The 24,871-nt window shown below is 36.7% G+C and overlaps 1 protein-coding gene across 4 annotated transcripts in view; it reads left to right on the top strand.

Annotated features, from left to right (window-relative positions):
* LRCH1 (leucine rich repeats and calponin homology domain containing 1) overlaps positions 1–24,871 on the top strand; it is a 117,685-nt gene that overhangs the window by 82,770 nt on the left and 10,044 nt on the right. For 3 of the 4 annotated variants that reach the window (XR_014695977.1, XR_014695978.1, XR_014695979.1), the window contains 5 exons: positions 1,194–1,266; positions 13,192–13,301; positions 14,322–14,459; positions 15,173–15,250; positions 22,854–23,111. Coding sequence is in view for 1 of the 4 variants with exons in the window: in XM_084529599.1 (XP_084385725.1) it covers positions 1,194–1,266; positions 13,192–13,301; positions 14,322–14,459; positions 15,173–15,250 (399 nt within the window). In the remaining 3 variants the exon portion in view is untranslated. The remainder of the gene's footprint in view (positions 1–1,193; positions 1,267–13,191; positions 13,302–14,321; positions 14,460–15,172; positions 15,251–22,853; positions 23,112–24,871) is intronic. The other variant, XM_084529599.1, reaches the window with a different exon arrangement.

The raw sequence follows: 24,871 nt of genomic DNA, 5'->3' as shown, positions 1-24,871 counted from the left end.
TCTCTTGTATATAGATGATCATTTAGCTCTTTTTAAAAAAAACTTTCTGCATGAATGATTCATAGACTAAATAAAACATGTAATTGAACTTCACAGAAAATATGAGCTTATGAGTAGTTGCTTTGGAAATTATTTAGCCTGTTTCATTTATTCTTGTCCTTATATGGGTTTACTAGAATATAAATAACATTTTCTGGTAAGTTTGTTTCTGAGTTACATAGCTTAGTACAAAACATTTAATCTTGGATAATTCTCCTTTTCTTTTAAAGTTGTCTTTGCTTCACAAAGATTTCCACTGATTACAACGGATTTTTTTTTTTTGCACAGTTGTGTGTCATATCCTTGATTAGTTTTTCAAGAAGCAGCTAATTTCATTGATCCTTTTGCCATTACAGTGCAAATTTCAGCAGAAGGTCCAAAAGGGAGACTGTAGGGAACTCTTTATGGAGATTATTTTTATTCATATTTTCTGTGCAGGTACGGGATTTCTTCCTGTACGTTGCACTAAGTATCAGCAGCTCACAAACTCATGAGTACCCAGCCTTGGTGATGGGACTCTTATAGTTCCTCCCAGAGGAATCATTTTGTAAATAGGATTCACACTCTGGAGTTTGGTTATAGGACTCTTCCTGTGTTTCTATTGATAGTATCATGGTTATACCTCACCATTCTCTCTATGCTCCAGTCTATTCTTCGTGCTGCGACTGTTAGCCTAGCTCAGTGTCAAGGGTGATCCTGCTCTGAGGTATATGATTAACTTCCTACTTTCTGCATTTTAGGCAGAATGCAGTGTCCAAGGGAAAGTAGTTTCATTGAATTTATTACCATTCTATGTAAGAAATGTCTTAGGGAAAAAAATGGCCTTTATTTTGTTCTCATAAATGTACTGTGCCACAAAAAGTATGATTGGGACCAAGTAATTTTGTGGGAGAAAACAAAAATAATCATACTTGTTTGTAGCTAGGGGCGGTATCTTGCTGTCTTTGGTCAGAAACTTAAGCTTCTCTTCCAGGAAAAAAAATAAAATTGAATAAATATGGGAGGTTGTTGCATGTTCAATGCTATTTTGGGATCTGATTGTGGTGAAGTAGTTGTAGTGTGCTGTATTAGTAACTTTTGTATTTTATTCAGTCAGTTGTGCTGTGATATTCTGGATTTATTCTTATTTGGATTTGTGTTCTTGAATTACACAGAACAAGGATAAAAGTCCAACAATGTCTCCCACTGCAAACAACGCAATCCCTTTTGGCCTGAAGCCACGATCAGGTAATGTAGGAAAGAAAATCAGCCATACAATTTGTGTGTTTTTTTTTTTTTGTGTTATGGATGTTTGTACTTTTTTTTAACCTTCAGAAGGCAATGATGAAACATTCTGTACAATAGTTTAAGGAGTAGAACATTTTAAGGTCATAGGTTTGACTTTAGATTAACATTATAACAGCTATACATTTGATATATTTTACGTTCAGAAAACATGTATGTATTTCTTATCCAGAAAACAGTTATTGCTCTGAAAACTGCTTACTGCAGTGAGTTTCTCAGTAGTTATACTTGTGTAAGATTAAGGTTTACTGGAAGATTAGATGCTTACTTCAGTCAGGAGCTGAGTTTCATGAATTTGCAATGTATTAAATCTCCATAACCCTCAATCCTTTAATATGCAGCAGTTCATTTTAAAAAAAAAAAAAAAAAAAAAAGAAAGAAAAGGTGGAGAGACAAACTGAACTGTTAACATATTTGAGGACTTGGGTAACCACTTCCTGTAAAAGCAGGATAAGCCACAGGTAAACTTATTTTTAGCTTCTGTGTGCTGAGGTAGTCAGTAGTGATTTTCAATATTGTTAAGTCATCTCACATCATCTCTAAAGAATAACCTTTTTTAATATGCTTTAGTATCTGAAAACTGTAATTCTGGTTTCTCACATTCACCACAAATGCTTTTATTCAAATGCTGGTAAACCACAACAAGCTTCTGGCTTCCATAACAAAATATCTTGGCAATAATGGCAGCAGTTTCATATCTGAATGTATTTTAAGAAATTGTACCCATAGATTTTTTGAAAAAAAAATTAAGAAGTGGTGTTATTTCACCAACCTTGTTCCATGAAGAAGACATTTTAAATTTCCTGTTTCATGACATACAAATGTGACATCTGTTTCCTTGAATTTCATAGTTGGTTGGACTTCTAAACTCTGCCTTTATTCTTTCATGGTCCTGATGCTTTAGGAATGTTTTCTCTTAACATGTAAAAAATGGGTTAAATGATGAACAAATGTGTCCTTCTAGGACGTGGGGGAAAAAAAGAGAGTAATATCGTTCAGTCCAGTGACAACGTTAAGATAACACTACTGGGAGAAAGACATGCAAAGACAAATGGTCCCACACTGTGTTGCTGCTTTCATAGGAGGTAGCCTGTGTTCTGCTCGGTTAAATCTGCTTCCAGGAGATGGAAGCAACATTGTAGAAGAAAGTACAAGACTGAGTTCGGATTCAAGTGTTAGTTTAACACATGTGTCCTAATCTCGGTGTATCAGTGTACAAAGGTGTCCTCTACTTGATGACTGTGATACATAATCGAAGAAAAAATGCTTTCTGAAATAGCCTAGTGAATCTTTTTAGACAACTTCTAGGACTGGACTTACAAGGGTTGCAGTCTCTTGCAACATTCCTACAAGTATAGTGATGGAAGACCCAGATGATCACAACTCCTCCAGTTCTTCCCCCATGTCTTTTGAAGCTATATGTAACTTCATTAAATACTAAAGCCAGTTGGTTTTATGCTCCGTACCAATACAAATTTGTATATTTGCATTGCTTTGAGTATGCCAATGCTATGAAGCTGTTTGGTCACAGCTATGAGTTACAGAAAACTTGGTCATCTAAATTGAATTTTCCTTGCCATATTATGCACTACAGAATCACCAAATTAGAGCCATTACTGGACAATTTTTCACCTCATTGCATGCAGTTTCTGTCATGTTACCGCAGATTTATACTGTGGTAAAACAGGTTAATTTGGCAATAGCAAAACTTTCCAACATCAGATAAAGCAGCAGTAAGTTAGCTCTGTAGCACAATGGGACAAAGCATTGCTGTAGAGTAGGGAGACCTCATGTTGTTTCCTCCCACCCTCCTGCTATAGAATTGCTGTAAAAGTAGTATTTAAATTTGTTTTGCTAACACTTCTGGAAAAAATTACAGATAATAGCTCAAAATACTGGCATATTCATGAATCCTGAACATCTGTCCTCTTAAAGTTGGCTAGCCTGCCATGATTCTCTTGTTCCTTCCCTGTCTTTCAGTTTTGTGAGAGTTTCAACCACTTTATCACTGTCTGAATTTGTGCTCGTTAATTATATACTGCTGTACTGCCCTAAAGCTGAGCTGTGCTAGAGCTCCAGCAGTTCTGTGATCCAGGAAAGTTTTTCAGCTCAGTCTGTAATTTATTTTGCTAGCTTTTTCATTAAAGTTCTTCATTGCCTTAGGGAAAATTTTAGAACTCATTGGAAATGATTTTTAGCTATTTACTTCATTAAGGCTTTTACTTGAATTACTTGCTCCTATAAATCTTTTAAACCTGAGGGCAAGATAGATTTTAAAAAATTCTGTGTACATCATGTTCTGTGGGGAAAAATGGCAAATGGTCAATGAAAATATATGCAAGCATACCTTTCTGAAATTGGAGAGTTTATTTTCACAACATTTATTTTCATCTATTTTAAATGGATGTTGTTTTCTGTTTGATATTTTTTTTTACCCTCACTGTTTCATAATGACATGTCTTTTGGAAAGGTGAAAGTAAACCATACCAGGCTCCTGGTTAACGAGTCTAGTTTTTTGAAGTGCATGCACAAATAGAAGTGCTTTAGAGTCATCATGCAGCACTTGCAGGGGAAGCAGGCGATCAGGCCCAGTCAGCATGGCTTTATGAAAGGCAGGTCATGCCTGACGAACCTGATCTCCTTCTATGACAGAGTGACGCGCTGGGTGGATGAGGGAAAGGCTGTGGATGTGGTCTACCTTGACTTCAGCAAGGCTTTTGACACCGTCTCCCACAGCATTCTCCTCAAGAAACTGGCTGCTCTTGGCTTGGACTGGCGCACGCTTCGTTGGGTTAGAAACTGGCTGGATAGCCGGGCCCAAAGAGTCGTGGTGAATGGAGCCAAGTCCAGTTGGAGGCCAGTCACTAGTGGCGTCCCCCAGGGCTCGGTGCTGGGGCCGGTCCTCTTTAATATCTTCATCGATGATCTGGACGAGGGCATCGAGTGCACCCTCAGTAAGTTCGCAGATGACACCAAGTTAGGTGCGTGTGTCGATCTGCTTGAGGGTAGGAAAGCTCTGCAGGAGGATCTGGATAGGCTGGACCGATGGGCTGAGGTCAACTGCATGAAGTTTAACAAGGCCAAGTGCCGGGTCCTGCACCTGGGGCGCAATAACCCCAAGCAGAGCTACAGGCTGGGAGAGGAATGGTTGGAAAGCTGCCAGGCAGAGAAGGACCTGGGAGTGATGGTGGACAGTCGGCTGAATATGAGCCAGCAGTGTGCTCAGGTGGCCAAGAAGGCCAACGGCATCCTGGCTTGTATTAGGAACAGCGTGACCAGCAGGGCTAGGGAGGTGATCGTCCCCCTGTACTCAGCTCTGGTGAGGCCGCACCTCGAGTACTGTGTTCAGTTTTGGGCCCCTCGCTACAAGAAGGACATCGAGGTGCTTGAGCGGGTGCAGAGAAGGGCGACGAAGCTGGTGAGGGGCCTGGAGAACAAGTCCTACGAGGAGCGGCTGAGGGAGCTGGGATTGTTCAGCCTGGAGAAGAGGAGGCTCAGGGGTGACCTTATTGCTCTTTTTAGGTACCTCAAGGGAGGCTGTAGCGAGGTGGGGGTTGGCCTGTTCTCCCACGTGCCTGGTGACAGGACGAGGGGGAATGGGCTTAAGTTGAGCCAGGGGAGTTTTAGGTTAGATGTTAGGAAGAACTTCTTTACAGAAAGGGTTGTGAGGCATTGGAACAGGCTGCCCAGGGAAGTGGTGGAGTCACCATCCCTGGAAGTCTTCAAAAGACGCTTAGATGTACAGCTTAGGGATATGGTTTAGTGGAGGGCTGTTAGCGTTAGGTTGGAGGTTGGACTCGATGACCTTGAGGTCTCTTCCAACCTAGAAAATTCTGTGATTCTGTGATTCTGTGATTCAAAGGATAAACCACAGTAGCTTAAACGTCTGTGTTAGTATTTTCTATATCAGTATATACTGGTATGTGTTCAGGACTGAAGGCCTTTTTATTCTTTCATTTTAAAATGAAGATAAAACATTGGAAAACTCATCTGATGGCTGTCTGGGTATCCAAAGAAAATGTTTTGAAAGGTAATGAATGTGTTTGACTTCTTGACAAATTCTTTTCAAGGATCAGTTGTTTACACAGAAGGTAAAAAGAGATTTTTTTCCCAATTATTTCCTCTTTTAAAATATTTTATAGAGTATGGCTTCTCAAATAAATATTCAATTTGAAAACCTTAAAATTACTGTTGAAAGGAACCAAGAATTATAAGTTTACTTAGAACCACAGTTTTGCTCTTGGGATGTGCTTTGGCACTTGGAAAGGGAATCACTCAAAACAGATAATATATGTAAATCTGTTACGCTTGATTCATGAAGTAATTACAACTGGTATCATTCAACGTTTTAGAAACAAAGCATTGCAAAGTTCTTGCCATAATCCTTAAAATGAGATAAGAACATCAACTAATACATCTTGCAGCATTCAAAAATATTTTATGCTTTTGTTCTGTGCTGCTTTGACTGCGTTATAGTTTCTGCTGAACAAAGTGGCAGCAACCCAGACAAAAAATAGTAATTGTACCTTTAGAGGATAAAAGAAGCACTGACATAACTTCAAACGACAATGCAGTTTGTAATGGGACGTGAAAAGTTGTTCCCTTGTTTACTTAGCATAATCTTACATGTGAATCCAAATTCTTCATAATCTGTAGAGGATTTACAGCACGACGTTGGTGTATGTGAACATGCTTGCCTCGCTGTCCTTCAGTGTTGTTGAAGCACACAGTGATTATTAGAACTTGACAGCATTTTTCCCTTTTTCAAGGGTTAGTTACTGCTTCTCTAATCTCCGAATATTTATTTGTTCTACTTGTTTTCTCCCCAAGAAGACCAACTGGATTATCTGTGTACTTTGGAAAATCATGCGGATCCTAATTGCCAGTGTAATTAAAGACTGCTTATTATTTTCCATAAATCAGTGTTCTGTTACCCCATGTTGAATTCTTCTGCGAGTTTAGGTTATGCTGACTCAGTTTTGGCTGACCCATTGTCCCAGTAGCGAGAAGCAGTAAACAGGCTTTGAAAAAAGGGATATCTAAGGAGAGAGAGCTCTTGAACTGTTGAATGCGAAAGAAAGTTTAAGGTGAAGTTTTACACAATGTTGTCTGAATTATCATATTTTTTTAGTACAGATTCCAGAGTCATGGGGGAATGTGAAAGTCTATGCAATGAAGTTTCTTATTAGTTTGGAATGGTATAAAATGGGAATTTCCTTTACTTAAAGTAGTAGGTAGTATTCAGAGCAGAAGTAGTTCATTCTCCTCAAACTAAACTGGAGATTATAATATTGTGTATGTGATTGTAGATAAAAACGTGGAAAACCAAGAAGCAAGGGAAGAGCTCATTTTGATGGCAGAAATGGTGAAGAACTGAGATCAGGTACAGGAAAAACTCGTTAAAGAGTGACATTATTGTTAAGACTAGGGAAGGAGGGATTTAAATTCTGTGATGAAAAGGAAGAAACCAGTGGAAAGCTTTGAAAGGATGGATGGCGTGCTAAAAATAAACAGAGGAGATATTTTAAAGGTGTCAGTTTCCATTTCAAAGATGCTGAAGAATGGAGATTTGGAGAGAGACAAGTGTGGAGTAGATGTGATGGGGAAGGAATAGAAATGTCCAGTGAAGGATTTGAGGAACAAATAAGAGGGTGCAGAATGGATGGAAAATAGAGGCTATATTGCTGTGCAAGTTAGCTCCATAGTGAGTATCAACTCATTTTATCAACAAACACACCAGGGTGGCCATGACCATGGCATGCTTTTACAGTTGTCTGGTGAACAGGGTCTCCAGATTTACAGCATCTGTGGACATGTGATATATTTTATTCTCTAGGGAGCCCAGCTGGATCATTACTGAATTTGTGCTTGTTGTAATGCTACAGAGCAGGTTTGTCAAGGCTTGTGGCAAAGACTCAAGATCATCTTTTGGCAGTGTCACATCTCTGTTCCTCGTCCTTAGAAAGTCTGCCAAGGTTGGTGAGGACCAGAACTTCCCTAGGATGGGGGTGGGCCCATTGTAGATTTGGACTTACTGTTGTGGGAGTTGGCAAGAAATGTAAGCAGTGCAGCATAAGCTATTAAGTGATTAAACCAAAAGGAAAACATGTCTAGTACATGTGCTTACAGGGCGTGTTTCAACAGAATAAGAATTATAGGGATAATAGATTTGTGACCTAGCAACATTAACTGGGAAGTTATTGTAATAATATTTTCATATGGATATACACATTATGTTTGGGGGGTGTAGTGTTCTTATGACAGTTGCAAAAATAACTCAATTCCTCTCCAAACTTTTTCCTGTAATTGCTGAAACTTCACAGCAGATGGATGTATTTACCTTCTGATTCACAAAGTCAAGTTTTTCATCAGGCTCTAACATAAAATCTATGGGTACTTTTTCTTAAAACTTGGTTGTAAACAATTTGTTTAAAGTGCTATGGTTACAATGCTTCTGTTAAGCTTAACAGCTTTAACTGCACATGCAATGTATAGTTTGCAAGTACTAACATATAACTTTTCGCTCTTTTTATTCTGCACCATCTTTCATTCTTTTCTTCAAAAAAAAAAAAAAATGCATTTTATATTGATCACCTTTGAATTGCATCTTCATCATTGCCATAAAACCCTAATGCCATATATGAAATGCTGCTGCCCGCCCTTTTCCCCCACCCCGGTCCTTACACCACTGTGGTTGGACTGGCTGTCACTCCCCTCCAGCAGACCCATCCCTCAGTCTTCCTCCTATCTCCTTCAACACACTGACACAGGCACAAACATGGGACAACTTTAGCTACAGTATACCATCTGAAGGAGACAGTGACAATGGTAGGTGTTCCATGCATAATTTACTTGATTTTATGTTTTCAAAAACCGCAATATGTGGAAAATGTCCCAAGTGGCTAAGGATGAAAGAAAGTACTCGTAAGGGAATGTTTATAAGACCAAATGCCTCAAAAGATGCATGTTAATTTTCTGCACAATATGTAGTATCAAAAGCAAATGAGTAGAGTGCCACTGTTTGCAAGTCTGGCAAAACACCTTTTCTCATGATACCCACTTCCAGAGCTATTTCCAGCATAGCTTTATTTATTTCTTTTACTTTCAGGGGTTTATATAAAGTTGGACATAAACAAAAATTTTGCTGCTGTCTTTTCGGCATTTTTATTCACAAATTTTTTAGATAGTGACTCTTAAAAATATCCAGCTCCAGTTATTGAAGGTGTGTAACTAACTTCCTTAAAGAGGAATCCATGATGAAGCAAAGCTGGAAGAATCAGATAAGCAAAAATAGTGCTTTCTGTTCAAACTGTTAGCAAGCTGTCAAACTTCTCTGTTCGTACTGAAGGCCATACATTCGTGGATGTTGGTTTTGCTTCTTTTGTTTGTTTTTTCTCCAAAGTGTTACTGTACGTTGAGTCAGATGCAAAGTTGATCTTGTGTGGGCTAACAAGGTCTTACACTGCATTAATATTTCAACATCAGATTGCATCGGAATGAAGAAACAGAACCTAAATGTAAAACCATTTACAAATCTTTGTTAAATAGAGGTATCATTTAAAAGTAGGGTGATCTTCCAGCTGCCTTAAATTAGAAGAGTGCTTATTGGAAGGCAAGGAAACTGTCAAAAGCATTAGATTGAAGCCAAGCCCACAAATGTTGAATGATAAATGCCAACGTTTAGTTTAGAATACTTATGTTCTTATTTCAGTTCACTACCTGACAATACTTGCTATTGCCACTGTTTCCTTGACTGTAAAGTCCTAGCAGCATATGTAAGGAACCTGCTCTTTAAAGTAATTTGCAATGAAACACAAGTAGGATGGAAAAATGAATCTTGTTGCCACGATGGTATGAAGTTATCTTGACATATCGCCAATGACAACTCTAACAGCTAAAGGCAAGCTACAAGTACTTCTGACAATGCAGGGTCTGTTTGTGTTTTAGGTCAAAATAAATAAATCATTGGGTAGGTTACTCTGCCTGCAATACTGGTATATTCCAGACAAAAAGCAATTAGTGTATTGTTTATTCTTTTTTGTTTGTTTGTTTTGGAAAGGCATATCTTTTCTGACAGCAGTAGTCTGTTGGCAGTTGAGGAAAATGGGACTCACATAGTTGATTTTATTGGACTTGATGTTGTGTATTTCTGATAGTGAGAATTTTATAAAGGCAGCTCAGTAAAACGTAATTATTAGGAAAATAAGGCTTCTGCAGACCCTTTCCTGTTAAACAGGAAGAGAAGTGTAGCACTTCCTATATATATAATGAATGTTCCAAGTAATAACATATCAAAATTGAGAGCATCTTATTTCAAGAATGTGGTAAGATCCAAGTTCTTTTTTCCACTTCTGAGAAGCTGGTTACAGTGTCCTGATAGTCTTTCAGATTTCTCACCAACATCTTCAAACTGTACTTGCTGCAAGAGAATATTTTTCATTATTTTATTCAACATTGTACATAATGAAACCATATTCAGGAATTTAGCATTTGTTCTTTGACTTCTGTGCAGTACAGATGCCAATAAAGATTGTAACTAAAAGAGTAATTCATGAATGTTTGGTGACTAAAATTGTGGTGACCTTGGGTAGAACCCTAGGAGTCCAACTGGCTGTACACCATGACCATCAGATGGACATTGGATGTGTTTGAATTTATCAGTTAAGTGTATATGATAGTAAAGTGATTTTTTTAAGCAGTTTAACACTGTTGCAGCCAACTTTCTTGAAAATTAATACTACCTATAGTTAACTTGCACTGATTTAAATGCAAAATAGATTCCGCTTTGCAGTCCTTTGAGACTTCTGAAAAGTACAGTAGTGGTCATTCAGATTTGAGCCTGATTTGAGATATATAGCCAGAAGCTAATGTTATCTTTCCCTTTATATAATGTGTCCTGTTTCTTTAGCGCTGTGCCTCTGCTTGCATCACTTCTGAAGTGGTGCAAATCTTGGAGTTAAACTAAAACATTCCCACATTAACAAACAAGTTCTTTCAGTGTATATAGGAGACAATTATAAAAGACTTTTATTATTTCATTGCTATTTTTTTAAATAAGTTTTCATAGTAGAAATCTTGTCTCACTGAAAATTTTCACAAGGAAATTTGTCTGTTATGGTAATGTGTAGACTACATAGAATCACAGTGTCCTGAGTTGGAAGGGACCCACAAGGATCATCGAGTCCAACTCCTGTGTCCCCAAAGGATCACCCAAAAAATCAATCTATGTGTCTGAGAGCATTGTCCAAAAGCTTCTTGAACCCCGGCAGGCTCAGTGCCGTGACCAACACATACTATGTGCTTATTAATAATTAACCGTTGAGCTTATTGAGTCTTGTAAAATACATAAATTTATTGGAACAACACTAATTTAATAACCTTGGTTGACCATGGATTCAGAAAGCAGAAATTCTACTACTATCTGACAGGGAAAAACAGACCTTCAGGCCTGTGTGTGTGAGATGCGGGCTCCCCTTGCTGGAAAATGTGTGTAATGCAGAGAAGCAAGCAATATTTCAGGCTGCCAAGATACCCTGGTTTAGAAAACTTTTCTTTAAACTTCAGTATGTAGCTGGAACTTGCAGTAACCAGTACTTCTGAGATTTGTGTGTGTTTATATACATTAGTTAACCTTACTTTATTTTTGTTTAACTTTTTAATTTTTGCAACTTTTAATTGCAGTTTCCCACTGCCTTGAGATTAGCCTTCCTGCTGCTGCTTAGTCGAATGTCTGTTTCATTTAGGAATAGGATCGAATAACTAATGTTGCCATTTACTTTTCATTAATAGAGTCTGAAACCTGAAGGAACTATATTTGGGACATTTATACTGACTTAGCAAAGGCCTAAACAAAGACAGCTAAGGCCAAGCTGAATGAAGGCCCTGATAATATTCCATGATACTTGCAAAATTGAACATAATTATGAAATAATGCTTTCAAAGAGAATTATCTTTGAAATGTTGCTGCTAAAGCTACGGTGGCATTTAAATACCATTTGAATAGGGTATTACTCTTTGAGGATTAAAACTACGTCTGTGTGAGTCAAGTAGTGAAAGGAATCAAGTTTGGTAACCCAGGCCATAATTTATTGCATTGTATTGTTTATTGTGCCTTGGGTGAGTAACCTAAAGGTATGTCAGGAGCTGAGCTCCATCTTTACTGTGTAAGTAAGCAATAATTGCTTCCTGCTCGCTGAGCTGCCTTAGGTAGTGTCTTTTTTCCTCCCTTTGACCAGAGAAGTAGCTTAGGTTATTACCATTATTATTACTTTACCTATCCAACCAGCCTACAACTAGGTGAGGTACCTGGTGAGTAGACTTGTCTGGGATTTCAAAGTATTTCTTCTATAGAAGCTTTGTTTTCTTTATGTTGAGTTGTGGATGCTAGAGAGTGCAGTTTTGCCTGTTAGCCCTGTACTGATTTGGGAGCTTCATTAATGTTTTGGTTTGTCAGAACGTAGATGAAATTTCCTTCTACCAAGGCTTCAATTTCGTATTTTCCTACGTATTTTAAGGACTGATTTTGACAATTCAGCCTATTAGCTAGACTGTGACCTAATCAAAAGTTATTGGGATGCCACAATTCTTAATGGGACATCAGAATTACGCTGATTACACCTGTCTGCAACTACCTTACAGCAAAAGTAATTCATCATTTACTTCTGTAGTTGGAGTAAAAGTTTGATTTGACCTTTAGGAAATAAAAGGCTGTTCTCTTCCACTATTGACACTAAGATTATCCTCTTTTCTTCTGCAATATCAGCAAGCAGTCATCCCAGCTGTGACTACTACTCAAAGATGTAGAGAAGCCAGCTGCTGAATTTGAGATAAGAGTCTGGATTGGCACCTACTGTCTGCAACAAATTTAGGCAACCCCCCCAAAAAATCAAGGCTGCTTCATAGTCTGTGACAAATTTCTGTAACCAGGCTGCTGTATTTAGTGGGCTGCTCCTTTCCAATATTGGATGAGCAGGAGAGAAATACGAATATTTAGCTGCCTTAAATTAATAAAATTGAGATGGAGCAGTAGCTGGTTAAAACCAGAGGTTTCTCCACACTTTGCACTTCCTGTTCCCCTGGTTGGTACTTAAGAGTGTCCTGGTGCATTTGGAAGGAGAGGTGCAGGAAAATAATAACACAAAATCCTCTCTCTTAAGCACTGTCATTGGTCATAATAATCAGGTTGGCCCTTAATTTGTCTGAGTGGTGACAGTTTCATTTTGTGAAATAACAACCAAGCATACATCGTGCTCTTTAGAGCCATTCAAAACAGTCAATGATCACAAAATAAGAAAGTGTACGGGTGTGTATATATACAAAGATCTCATGTAATTATTCCAAGGAATTGTACGTTAAAATGCACACATACTGAATGGCTGTAATGTTCAGTTTCTAGAAATCAAACCCATATTTTTGCTTGTCTGGTAGGGTTTTCTTGTTTGTTTGTTTTTGTTTGTTTTAATTTTTTTTAGTGTAACCTTATCTAGTAAGCAGTTATCCTGCCTAAGAAGATGCTTGTCACGTGTTAGAGCATCTTGTAGGAGAGGGTTCTCCTTCAAAGAATAAGAGATGCTCCTTGCCATGTTAGGAAGTTTTCTATAGACCAGAATCTCCAAGACACGGTGCAGGTGCTTAATCATCTGACAGACGTTGCCTGTCACAATATGGATTTAGTCCAAAAAAAACAAACAAAAAAAATCCACTCCATTGATGGTACATGGTGCTGTTCAGAGCTGTCCTCCTGACAAAAGAGAAATTTTCTAATGTTTTTTGCTGGAGATGGTGCCTCAAGATTTTTCTTAATTTGAAAATGAATACGTCAAGCTGTTTATTTTTTAAAACTAAAACCTGTCTTTTTAAAAATCACAGTGTTCTTAAGACCTCAAAGAAATTTGGAATCAATAGACCCGCAATTTACAATTCGAAGGAAAATGGAGCAGATGAGAGAAGAGAGGGAGCTTGTGGAACAGCTGCGTGAGGTATGTGAGCGCTGGTACAATTCTGCTAATAGAACATATATTTTATGTGTTCCTTGGGAAAGTTGCAGAAATAAGATATTTTAAAATGTTAAATGAGACAGCATTACTTCTCTGAATTGTGTTGGTGAAACTTACCCTGAAGTGCCTTAACCCAGTCAGGTGTTTGTACTTCAGAAAAGATCTTTTGAATGGGAAATAACAATGAGAGTTTCTGGAGTGACATATGGTTAAATGGCATGCCCTGCACTGGTGGAATTAATAGTTCATGTAATTTCAGCAGAAAGGATGAAGTGATTATCTCTGAGTGTTAGAATTTAAGAGTTGTCTGTAAGTGCACTGTTGGAGTGTTTTTAAAATGGAAGCACAATTTAAGGAATTAATCATATGTAACAATCTTACTATAGTTTTTTGTTTTTAAAATTCTTAAATATTTTCAAAGTATTTTATTTTGTAATATCAAATTCATTTCAATGAGACTTCTGGTTTATTTAAGAGATTTTTTGGGTATGTGTTATAGCTGAATGTTTTGCTTTGTTGCCTGTCTTTTTTAATCACTCTAGTGCTTCATAAGTAGTTTTTAGACTCCTAGGGAATGATTGCCTTTTACTCGTTCTCAGTGATGGAAACCATATAATTCTGTTTGAAAGTACTGCTGATAAAATTTGGATAAGTAGAAAACTTGGGGGAATAGTGAAAGAAAGGAGCCACATGTAGTGCAATCACATGATTACATGCACATATGTTTTTATGTGCTTGTGTACAAAAATAAATGCATATTATGACAGCAGCATTTGAAGTGTTGCCTACCTTTAAAGGAGCGTATGTAATTCTGTGACCAGCATGGGAGGAGGGTGGATTGATTTGTAGTTTTTAAAAAATCACTTATATGAGAAGTAGGTTTCTTGGTAAACTGAAACTGCATACATATCTAATACCATGGGAGGAGAAGATGAGGATATAAGTGCCTCTTTTCCTTCCTTTGTTTCTATGTTGAAGCGTGTATGTGTTCTTCATTTGCAGAACATTGAAACAAGACTAAAGATTTGTTTGCCTGAAGACTTGGGGTCTGCTCTGATGGATGGTGTAGTTCTCTGCCATTTAGTAAATCACGTTCGACCTCGTTCGGTAGCAAGTATTCATGTACCTTCACCAGCAGTAGTAAGTTGAATGTTTCTTCTTGTGTTCATTGTTTGTTTTTGTGGGAGCAGAATAGATGAGGACTTGGGGGTATTAAAAAAGGAAAAAACAAAATAAAACACCTAGTTTAATGCCATATTACCCTTCTTTCACATCTTGCATTGAGCAAGTAAAATAATGATTTTCCAAATTACTTTTTACTAACATATTTCCATAAGTATTGGGTGGATAGTCCTTAGTGAAATGAATTCTTAAAGTATTTGAAATTCTACTCTAACAAATTTATTCTTCAGACATGGAAAATTAAGTACTCACAAATATAAAATAGCTATACATAAAATATTTAAAAATATAAGAGCTCTATCACAGTTAAATCTGTCCCCCTTGTTGTAGGTTGAAATGCATCATCAGTTTACTTGCTCTCCAGAGAAATGTCTTGTGTCACGGAACATGAGGTTTTAGAACCTGACAAGCTGAATATGAACAAGTAGAGATCTAAATGTGTTGATGGCTTTAATAACTAAGTAAAAGCGCAAGGCATCCACAGCTTCCATACTCAGATTATATTTATATAAACTTCAAATTAGATTGGTGGGGAAAAAAGGCAGAATTTTAAGCTTTGTTTTCAGGAGAATTATGGAAATGGTGAATCAGCACAAGAATAACTCAATAAACTAACTTACTGACTGAATGAATTTATTGGCTTATGATCTATTTTTTTCTTGTTTTTACAGCCTAAACTTAGCATGGCCAAATGCAGGAGAAATGTTGAAAACTTTCTGGATGCATGTAGAAAACTGGGGATACCAGAGGTAATTTAATTAAATCTGCCATTTCCAGATGATCAAAAATGCAAAGCACGTGAATTAATTTGTAGTTTAAGGATAACCTTATGAAATAGCAGTTTTCAGCAATAAAGACATATTACTTACTTCCATTTTCTTTAATTATATGATTTAATGCTACTTTAGTGCGTTTAAGTAGTTGATGTCATAGCACTTAAGAATTACTAATTTTGTTTTCAGTTAGAGATTCAGTATTATCCCCAATTCCACCTTATTTTTGAACTGGAAGATGACTAATTAACGTGGTAATTGGGTAATAATAATGTAGTTAAGCAGAAGTTTGCTCATTTTTCCATATACACCTATAATTGCATTTTTACATATTGTTTTTAGAAGATGAACTTCATTCTTTTTAATTATTGATTTTCCTTTTTTACCATACTAAGTACTCAACAGTATGTATTTAAAAAGGAACTAATAACTCACTCATGTCATGTACTGAAACACTTCAGCAGCAATGTGAAGAAATCCCTTCTGTGTGTTAAGGATGGAATGTTTCTACGAGTAAGGTTGTTCAATAGATAGTGTTTTAGACATTGAAACTAGGGAAATTGCAGTGAATGGTGTTTTCTGCTTTTCACTTAAGTATGGTAGTATTCATTGTGTAACCTATTCTGAAATTGAGAAGGAAAATGTCTTAAGTAATGAATTCTGGGGCTTCATTGGGAATGTTTCAAAGATTCTCTTACAGTCTAGAGGTATGCATTAAGAAAATGTTTGTTTAAAATATCTGACCCTGAAAATAAGGGAAAAGTGTTATACAAGGTCTTCTTAACCTGAAAACATGAAAATTGCACGATGTATTTTCTCTGATGTGTACATATGGCAGTAGGATTAAGACTGAATGCATTTTAGCCTGTATTTCAATAATGCTGCAACAAAAGGACATTCTGATATTTTTCTTCCTCCCTTGTCACCCCTTTGGGAGCAGATGGTAATGTAAAGATGTCATGTTGAAAAAGAATTAGTTTTGTTTGTTTTATCTATATTTTAGTACTTAATTTGGAGAACAGCAGAAGTAATGGTTCATTTTTGCTATTTGTGGGAATTCTGAGGGGGGACTTTGTCTTACAACTCCAATGGATGGTTCATAATATATATAACCAATAATACAGTGTTATTTTTTGGGCCTCTAAGCTGTAATGGTTGATTTAGTTGCTGTAGTTAAATAATTCCAATATCATAAATTACCTAATATTTTTGGTAATGTTTCACTTCAAGGAAGATCAAAAAGAAAATCAAACTCTCAGTGCTGTGGGCTTATAGACAAAGTAGTTACGGAGTGTTAAGCTGTCTAGTGAAGCATTATAAATTATTCAGTGAGTTAGAGTACAAATCATTTTTTTTCTGGATGTAGCCAGTTGGGAAAGAAAAGGCTGAGAGCTGTTGTTTTTAAGAGCTTTTTCAGAAACAGAATAAAACAGAAAAAATTTAGAAATCCTTGCAGTGCCATTTTACAGAAGGGTAAGCTAAGCCTTTACGCTATTTTAGTATTATTATTTGATTTCTATAAAGAAACTTTCTGAAAAATGCCTTTGTTTTTTGTGAATAGGGATTTTTATATATTTGTTGCTCCTAACACTTGTGTTAAAATTAATGTAGAATTTTTGATGATTTTTTTTTGTGTGTTTTATTGAAGTATTTTTGTTGCAGAGAGAGCATGGAGCCCTAAGGAAAGGGTCAAATCTTACCAATCTCTTTTGTAAACTAACCATGCTTATGAACCTAAAGAAGCACCAACTTCTCTTGAGGGGAAGCTCCTTAAGTATCAAATGAACTGCTTGAAATTGTAAATTTATGATGGGTCTGTTGTGTAGCAAAGATCTGTTGTGTAGCAGAACTAGGTGGTAGATGGTGGAATGCTTCTGCATGTTGGAGGGAAGGGTATGAGGAATACAAAATTGCATGACAGCTAGCTGTCAGTTCCTTTATATATATATATATATATATATATATATATATATATATATATATATATATATATATATATATATATAAAAGACCACTGCAGATGTGTTCTCTCTGCTTCAGGTTGTACAATACCCAATCTTTGGACAATCCCAGAAGATGAATCAGTGAATTGTTTCCCTTTTTAAACAAGCATCTTACATATAGTGATAGGTTCCACTTACGGAACCAGAAATACTCCCCCTTTTTTTAATACTTGTGTTTTCTTTTAATTTACAAGAAATAACTTGAAAAAACAACTGGACGTTTTGTTTTTTTAAGGATTTAAAATTGTCACAGCTCTGTTTTGGTTTGTTCTCAGTTACTTATGGAATAGAGTACACACAGGTTTAGAACAATACACTGTCAAGGATAGGAACAGAAAATACAGAAGGAAAAGAAAACAGCAATAGTAATTACTGTGCTGTGCATGGTCTCTTGCTTCTGTGGTTTTCAGCATTCAATTTTTATGTCAAAATTGCTTTCCCCTGAATGATCCTGGCAAACTTTCTGCAAGTGTAGAAAAATGCAGTAGGCATCCATATCCAAGTGGGTCATGATGAGCCTCGGCATTTGGCATCTTGACCAAAATCACAAATGCAAAATGACCCCATGTGTAGATGATTGTGGGATGACTTGTGCCAACTGACATGAAAGGCATTACCTACCAGATGAGACTTTTGGTACAGTGGGTGGTGTGTTGAAATCACTTTGTTAGTGCCCATATAATCATTCTGGTCATACCTGGAAGGGATGATTTAAGGGTCTGGCTCTCACTCCTTAGTAAGAAACTAAGTAGCAAGGCTCATACCACACCAGTCAGCTATGAAAAGGGACAATAGCAATAGGACAAGCAGCAGGTGCCCAGTTTTGTCACTAACTTTGCCTGTAGGGCCTTTTTTATTCCAAGGTATCAGATCTTTGTAAATAATCATTTTTGTAGACAGAACTTTCTTGCTTGATATGAGAAAGTAATGGTGGCAGATAAGCATCTGAAAGCCTGAAGATTCAAATGTATCATGCAGTACCCCTCAGAGACACCAAGGTACAACCTTTGTTACTTAAAGTACAAACTAAAACTTTAAAATAAAACTTTATAAATAAAGCACTGCAAACTAAAAATTGTCAAATTCCCAGATCTCCTCTGTAATAACTATAACAAACTCCTGAGTTTTGACTGATACAGATTACATAAACAAGTGACAGTAAATGTGTGGTAAGTAGGAGTGCCTGTCCCACTGCATTTTTCAAATTGACATGCAGTATGTGATGGTGCCATTCACAGGAATGGTTTGTTAATGTCACGTGAACCCAGTACTGACACTGACATTGCTTACCAAGACGATCTGTGTTGCACCTCCCCTCTCACACTTTCTGATTTAAGAAATAAAGCTATTTTGGGCTTCATTCATCTTTGCATGGTTGCAAGTGTGGTCTCTGAAATGTTAAATGCCCCAGTTCTAAGGTAGTTTTATTCTTCTTAATGGCACCTCATCTCAGAGTTATTGATAGTGATCAGAATAATCTGAATTACTATCACATGAGTATATATGTAAAATTATGAAAATATTTTGTCTCTATTTGAAAGAACACTGCTTTATGTCATTAAAGAAAAATATTCATACACATTTTTCATTATGAGAAGAAATTCTCACCTAATCGTTCTTACATATTTTGAAAACACAGCTATTTTTGTCTGTCACACTGGAATCAATACTCATATTAGCAAAGAAGTAGACTTTTCCATTTTAACCTAAGCATCAATAATATAATTTAGCATTAGCTTTCCTTCCTTATAGCTGTTATTCTTGATAAACCTATTACAGGGAACTTTCAATAATGTTAACAAATGTTCATGTCAATGTTTGTCAGCCCAAAAGCAGATGTTACCTTTTAACAAAGGCACAAATCAATATTTATGATCTGCAGTTCACATTAGTGTAGTATCTTAACAGCGTAGACACTTGAGATTCTTTTGGCCCTTTATGGTGCCACTTCGGGCCAACGAAATTAAATGGAAGAGTTGCTTTTAAGAAAGGGAAAGTTAGGCTTTCCTACATATACACACCTTATGAATCTTCATATGGCTCAGGACAAAGATAGGCATAAGTTATCATGATTAATACTACAACGGTAATTTCTGGTGATAAAAGATAGCGATAAAAAAAATCCTTCACAGCCAGGTGTTAGGGTAGGTTTACTCAGCTCTTGTGTTCAAGTATGGCAGTGATGGTGCAGCAGGGTTTAGTGCGGCATGCAGCTGTTTCTCAGGTAGGAATGAGAGAATTCTGCCACGTTTTTCAAGTTTTCAGGCAGCTACCTGGACTGCACATACTGAACAGAAAGGAGTGATATAAGAAATGAGTTTTTTGATCTAAAATCATCATATGAAGACTCAAGTTGCGAAAGACTTAGCTGTGACCGTTTGTGGGACTTCAGAATCTTGCAAACAGAGTTATTACTGCATATGACCTCCTCTGAAAACTAATTTCACTGTGTTGCTACTTCAGCAACACCTCAACATGAGTGGGATTTGTGTTAGTATAGGAGTTGCTAATTAAGTAAAACAAATGGGGAAAAAACAGGGTTTTTGTATGCTAAAAACGGCAGAAAAAAAGTAAAGGAATCACCCAAAGTGGAGTGTCAAGTGCTTTATTTTCTACCCACATATAAGTAGTTCAACTGGTAGTTGCGTTTCTCAGCTCACTGCAAGGTATGTTTTCATTGCCGCTTATGCTCATTTTCTGAATGATTCACATAATCAGTTACTTTTCCATAGTTTTCATCATGAGACATCCATGAAGGTACAGTAAGTTTTATCAGGTATGACTCCTTTCTCCACCTGTTCGTTCTGTGCTTGGTAATGTACACTGTTTGCCCCACAGTACAGATTTAAGTGGTTCCAGAATTTAAATCCTAATTCTGAGGTTCCTTTCATTTGTGTTTTGAGTACAGTGCATATGCACTACAGACTTCGTTCTTCCACCCAGTTCTGCAAACTTATCCTTGACCTTTTATTTTTTTTTTAGGGTCAAAATCATAGAGAGTTGGTTTGGAAATGTGCTTATCTGTTTTCACAGTCACTGCAGGGGCATGCTGAGCGAGGGTGGGTTGTGCATACAAACAGCTGGTTATGCTTTTGTTGTTCCACATGGCTTTCTTACTGTTTTTATTCTACGTGCATGACTTTGGTAGCTGTATGATGTAATCATATAGCATCTTGGGCTTGACAAGTCAGTCCTTAAATGTAATGATGAAGTAATACGGTTTTCTTTTTTGCTTCTTATAATTTTAGTCTCCTATAAATGAGAAGGGCCGTGCTTGAGGTGGGTGGGTGGTTGCTCATTTGTTTGTCTTTGGGGGTTGCACTGAAGTAAATGTCACGTACTATTTCACCACTTCATGATGTCATATTTTAGTTTGGTATTTTCATTTCACAGCATCTGTAAAAATTACGGTAACTTCTAGAGTTACGTCACAGAAGTTTAAAATGCATCAATATAAACATTTTACTTAAGGTGAGAAAGTAACAGCAAATTATCAACTGTTGCAGAACGTACAAAATTAAGCAAAAATCATCAGAAATTTCTCAGGCTTCCTCAAATGTCATCGAATTTCACTGAAGCACAGCATGGCAATTCTCACAGGAAGTTTCTTCAGCATGTGTTGGCTGTTTTTGTATGCTTTCACATATCCTGTATACTTGTTAGTGTGTTACTCTCTGGTTAGCAAGTTCTTTGGTCTTTAAAAAAAAAAAAAAAAAAAAAAAGGTAAATCAACATACCACTAGCTCTCATTCTCCAACTGTGAAATTACTTCCTTCTCCATTTGATTACAGTAGGGACTGTTTTCAGAAAAGGTTTTGGTTTTAATTCTTTTCCTAACAGAAATTCAATTCAAAAAAAAAAAAAAAAAAAAAGTCGTGTTTGAGAGTTTCTGATTTTTTTATTTTTTACAAAAATTTGAGTTTGGAGTTTCTTACATATTTCTTTTGGGATATAATGTGGCAAGTATGAAGTGAGTATTGTATGTCGTTTTAAAATGAATGCAGCATTTATGGGGTGTATTAGTGTCTTTGGTACAAGAGTAGTGCTTAGTGAGAAACTGTAGTCACCGGATAGTTTGTTAGCTCTGAAACTAGTTTCTTTGGTAAGCAACTTATGGATATAGATGTTCTTGAAGGCACTGCTAATCTTGTCCTACTTTTAAACAAGATCAGCATGTTTTGTTCTGCCTGTGAGTTTTCATCCTTTATTTAAAAAAAAAAAAAAAAGCCTACTACAGTTGCCTTGGCAATTAAATAGCACTAGAATTTGGGGTTGGAAAAATCCTACAAAATTACTGTAAACATGCCAGTCTTGTTACTGGGCAAGGTGTTTTTCCTATTCCACATATCCGCTGGTCTAAGAAACAAGATGAAAATTGTGCAGCTTTTAGCTCTTGGTTAAAGCTAGAGCCAGGTATAGAAAACAACTACAACAAAAAGTCATTGTTATTGTAAATGACGGTTCTGATTTCCAGTTTCACTAGCCAATTCTCAGGATAGAAAAGCCTTTTCAATACTTTAAAGGTTAATTTATTTCAAACTGGACATGGGAACTTCACGGTAACAGAAAACAGGCATCTGAATTAGAATGTCTTCATTTATTGAGTGCGCTGTCAGTTCATTAAGCAAGTGAAACTGAAAAGCTATGTCAGAAACACAATATTCCTATGAAAGTCTCTTTCCTAATTTGTGTAATTTTATTTCATAAGTGTGGACCTGTGATAGTAAGGCCTCATTTGCAATGTGAAATGGTATAATCTTTCAGATTGCTGCATTTTGGAAGAACAAGTTGTTGCATGGGTCAAATATAACATTAAATATTGGGGGGGGGGCATATTAGTGCTGTTACTGCATATATTAAGCTTCGTTTTGTATAGCCAGCATGACTTAGTACATGCAGTCATTGGTACTTTCCAAAAAGAGTATACAAATCTAACCTGTTAATATTTTCTTAAAATGCTAATTATGGAATTAAGTGTATAATTTAAGCTTAGAAACTGTACTTAAGTAAATGATAGTCAGCCACTGACGTTCTCAGTTTCTATCCCAGGGTATCATTTAAAGTGATATTTGAATACAGGTTCTAGGTTATGTGTTGTGTTAGAGAATTTTACATACTTCTGTTAGCTCGTTTAAGTACTCTTTCCTGAGACTTCGTATTTTCTGCTGCTTGTACTTTTTAACAGCTTTCTAACCCACTGTTTGCTATTATATAAATTAGATTTTAGAGTTGGTTCAACTAAAGCACTTTAAGTCCAGAGGAATAAAGGTGTGCAGATCCCATTAGAATAAGTGGATCACATGCACCTCCTCACCCTTGTGAATCTGGACATAATTTGGAAGGATTTGAAGGGCTGAGCTCTTCTAACTTAATATTCTGATGTTGTATGATAGCTTCAGTATTGAGGGGAAATCAAAGAAAGCTGGGGTGCCTACTGACAAAGGCAGTACTAGGACAAAACTATTCCTACGTGTTTATGCTAGAATATTGTGATAATTTATCAATATCTTTCTATTTTTGTATTTTTAATTTTTTGCACTGTTTTTTTCTGTTCTAATGGCTGCCCTTCGGGATAGGCTGACCTCTGCTCTCCGTATGACATCCTGCAGTCGGATATTCGTCACATTCGAAAGACTGTTGACACTCTGCTCGCCCTCGGGGAGAAAACCCCACAATCAACTTCTACCTTTCGCTCCTGGGATCTAATAGGCTTTTGTCTTTTCCACATACTTTTTGTAGTCTTGATGTTTATAACTTATCACTGGAATGTGCTAACAGCATAACCTGTTCGCATGTGCACACACACTTTCTGCTTTGTCTCTGACAAATTACAGGTACTTAATTTCCTTCCTTTGTCTTACACTTCTCCCTTTCCCCTCGCTTCCCTTCACTGTAATATCTTTATTAATCTCTTGAAATAGGGGAGAGAGGGAGTAGCATCTTGAACTGCTCCGAAGGCAAATCCAGGCTCTTCTCCCCAGCTCCAACTCTAGTTTAAGAACTTACATACCTCTTTATTTATAGTTCGTTTTTGTGTATGTTGCCTGGACTACACATTGAACGTGTTAAAGCAGTGAAGCTACTCTTATCCCACTTTTGGGTGTAGCCCAGATGTATATCACAAGCTAAATAGAAAAGAACCTTTCTGTGAAAAGGCAACAATGCCTTTGTGAAAGGAATTCACAAGAATTTTTGAAAACCCATGAAGGCTACAGATACTGAAGTAGTAAGGTGGCAGCTCCACAGCAGATAGTATTTTCTGAGTTGCTGCCAGTTATCTCAACATGCGTTGTGTTGAGAGCACTCAGCAGCAATTTGAAAGATAGTTCTCTATTCCAATCCTTTAGTTTAACAAGAGTACTGTATTTTTAAAGATGGTTGATCATCTCTACTGTTCTGATTAAATTCCATACTGGAGTAGTTGTATTTTCCTACTTAAATTTTGTTTTCCTCCAGATTCCATGGAATAATCTTCTGTCTCACAAAGCAGTGTTTAACTGCCTTAAAACACTTGAAGGTGACTGTAAATTAGTACTGTGTATGAGGAACACCTAATATGCAAGGGACTTGAAAATATTTTGGGGTGAAGATCGTGAAAGACAGTGTGATACAATGAGATAGTTTGAGGATAAATTGTTAGATTCCTGTATCTGCCATTCTTGTGTGTGACATCAAGCAAGTCATGTCACTATCTTGTCTCTGTTTCATCACCTGTGACGATGCGGGTAATGTTTGTTTGTGTATCAAATGTAGTAAAGAAAATGTAGCAAGGAAAATTGATTGTCTAAGAAGACCTTAGTTTTTCTGTCTTAGGAAGTATTAAAAAATAGGTTAGACAAATGGTAGTCAGGAAGCCTTTTGGCATGTTTAAACAGTCCATGGTTAGAGCACTGGGTTGAATGCCCTCCACTTCCCTTCCAGTTCTGCTTTCTGTTAATTTATTTGTAAAACCTGAAAAAGACAAAATTTGGTTTTACTCTGTATCAACATAAAACATACAAATGAAAAGCAGTTATAGGCATGTTGAGACTTGAAAACTCTAAAACCTCAAGTATAGACCCATATTTCCTATTGTTAGGTGCTATTGATGAGACTCGTAGTTCAGCATTAAGCTAGCTAACCAAAGCATCTCAGTCTTGTGCCTGTGAAATAAATATCTTAATCTCTCACGGGCTGGTTTATCCAAAAATTGCCAACTGACTTTTAGAAGAAAATTAGCATAAGAACCTGTACGTTACTGATGATCCTGGTAATGTGGTTATGATTTAGTGCTATACTATTAATATCCACATTTCATATATACTTGTAAAAGAAATGTATTAAAAAGCTTCTAAATGCAGTTCTATTCCCAGTTTCCATGGCATAGATATATATTTGTGTGTGTATGCTTGAGTGTACGTATATGTATAAAGGATGACATGTATAATTAGGTATTTTAAGATAGAAAAGTTACTTTCAGACAACAGGTTGAACTAATTTTCTGAAGGTTTTAGTCTTTAGCAGCTTCCAGTGCATATTTATAACAATTCTATTGTAAAGACTGACTTTTCTGACTTGGTGTGAGTTCAGGGAATGCTTCTAGGTTCCTAATCCA

The sequence above is a fragment of the Aythya ferina genome (assembly GCF_964211825.1).
Source record: "Aythya ferina genome assembly, chromosome: 1".
Taxonomy (NCBI): Eukaryota; Metazoa; Chordata; class Aves; order Anseriformes; family Anatidae; genus Aythya; species Aythya ferina.
Note: the sequence above shows the minus strand (reverse complement) of the source record. Positions and strands in the feature narration are given on the sequence as shown.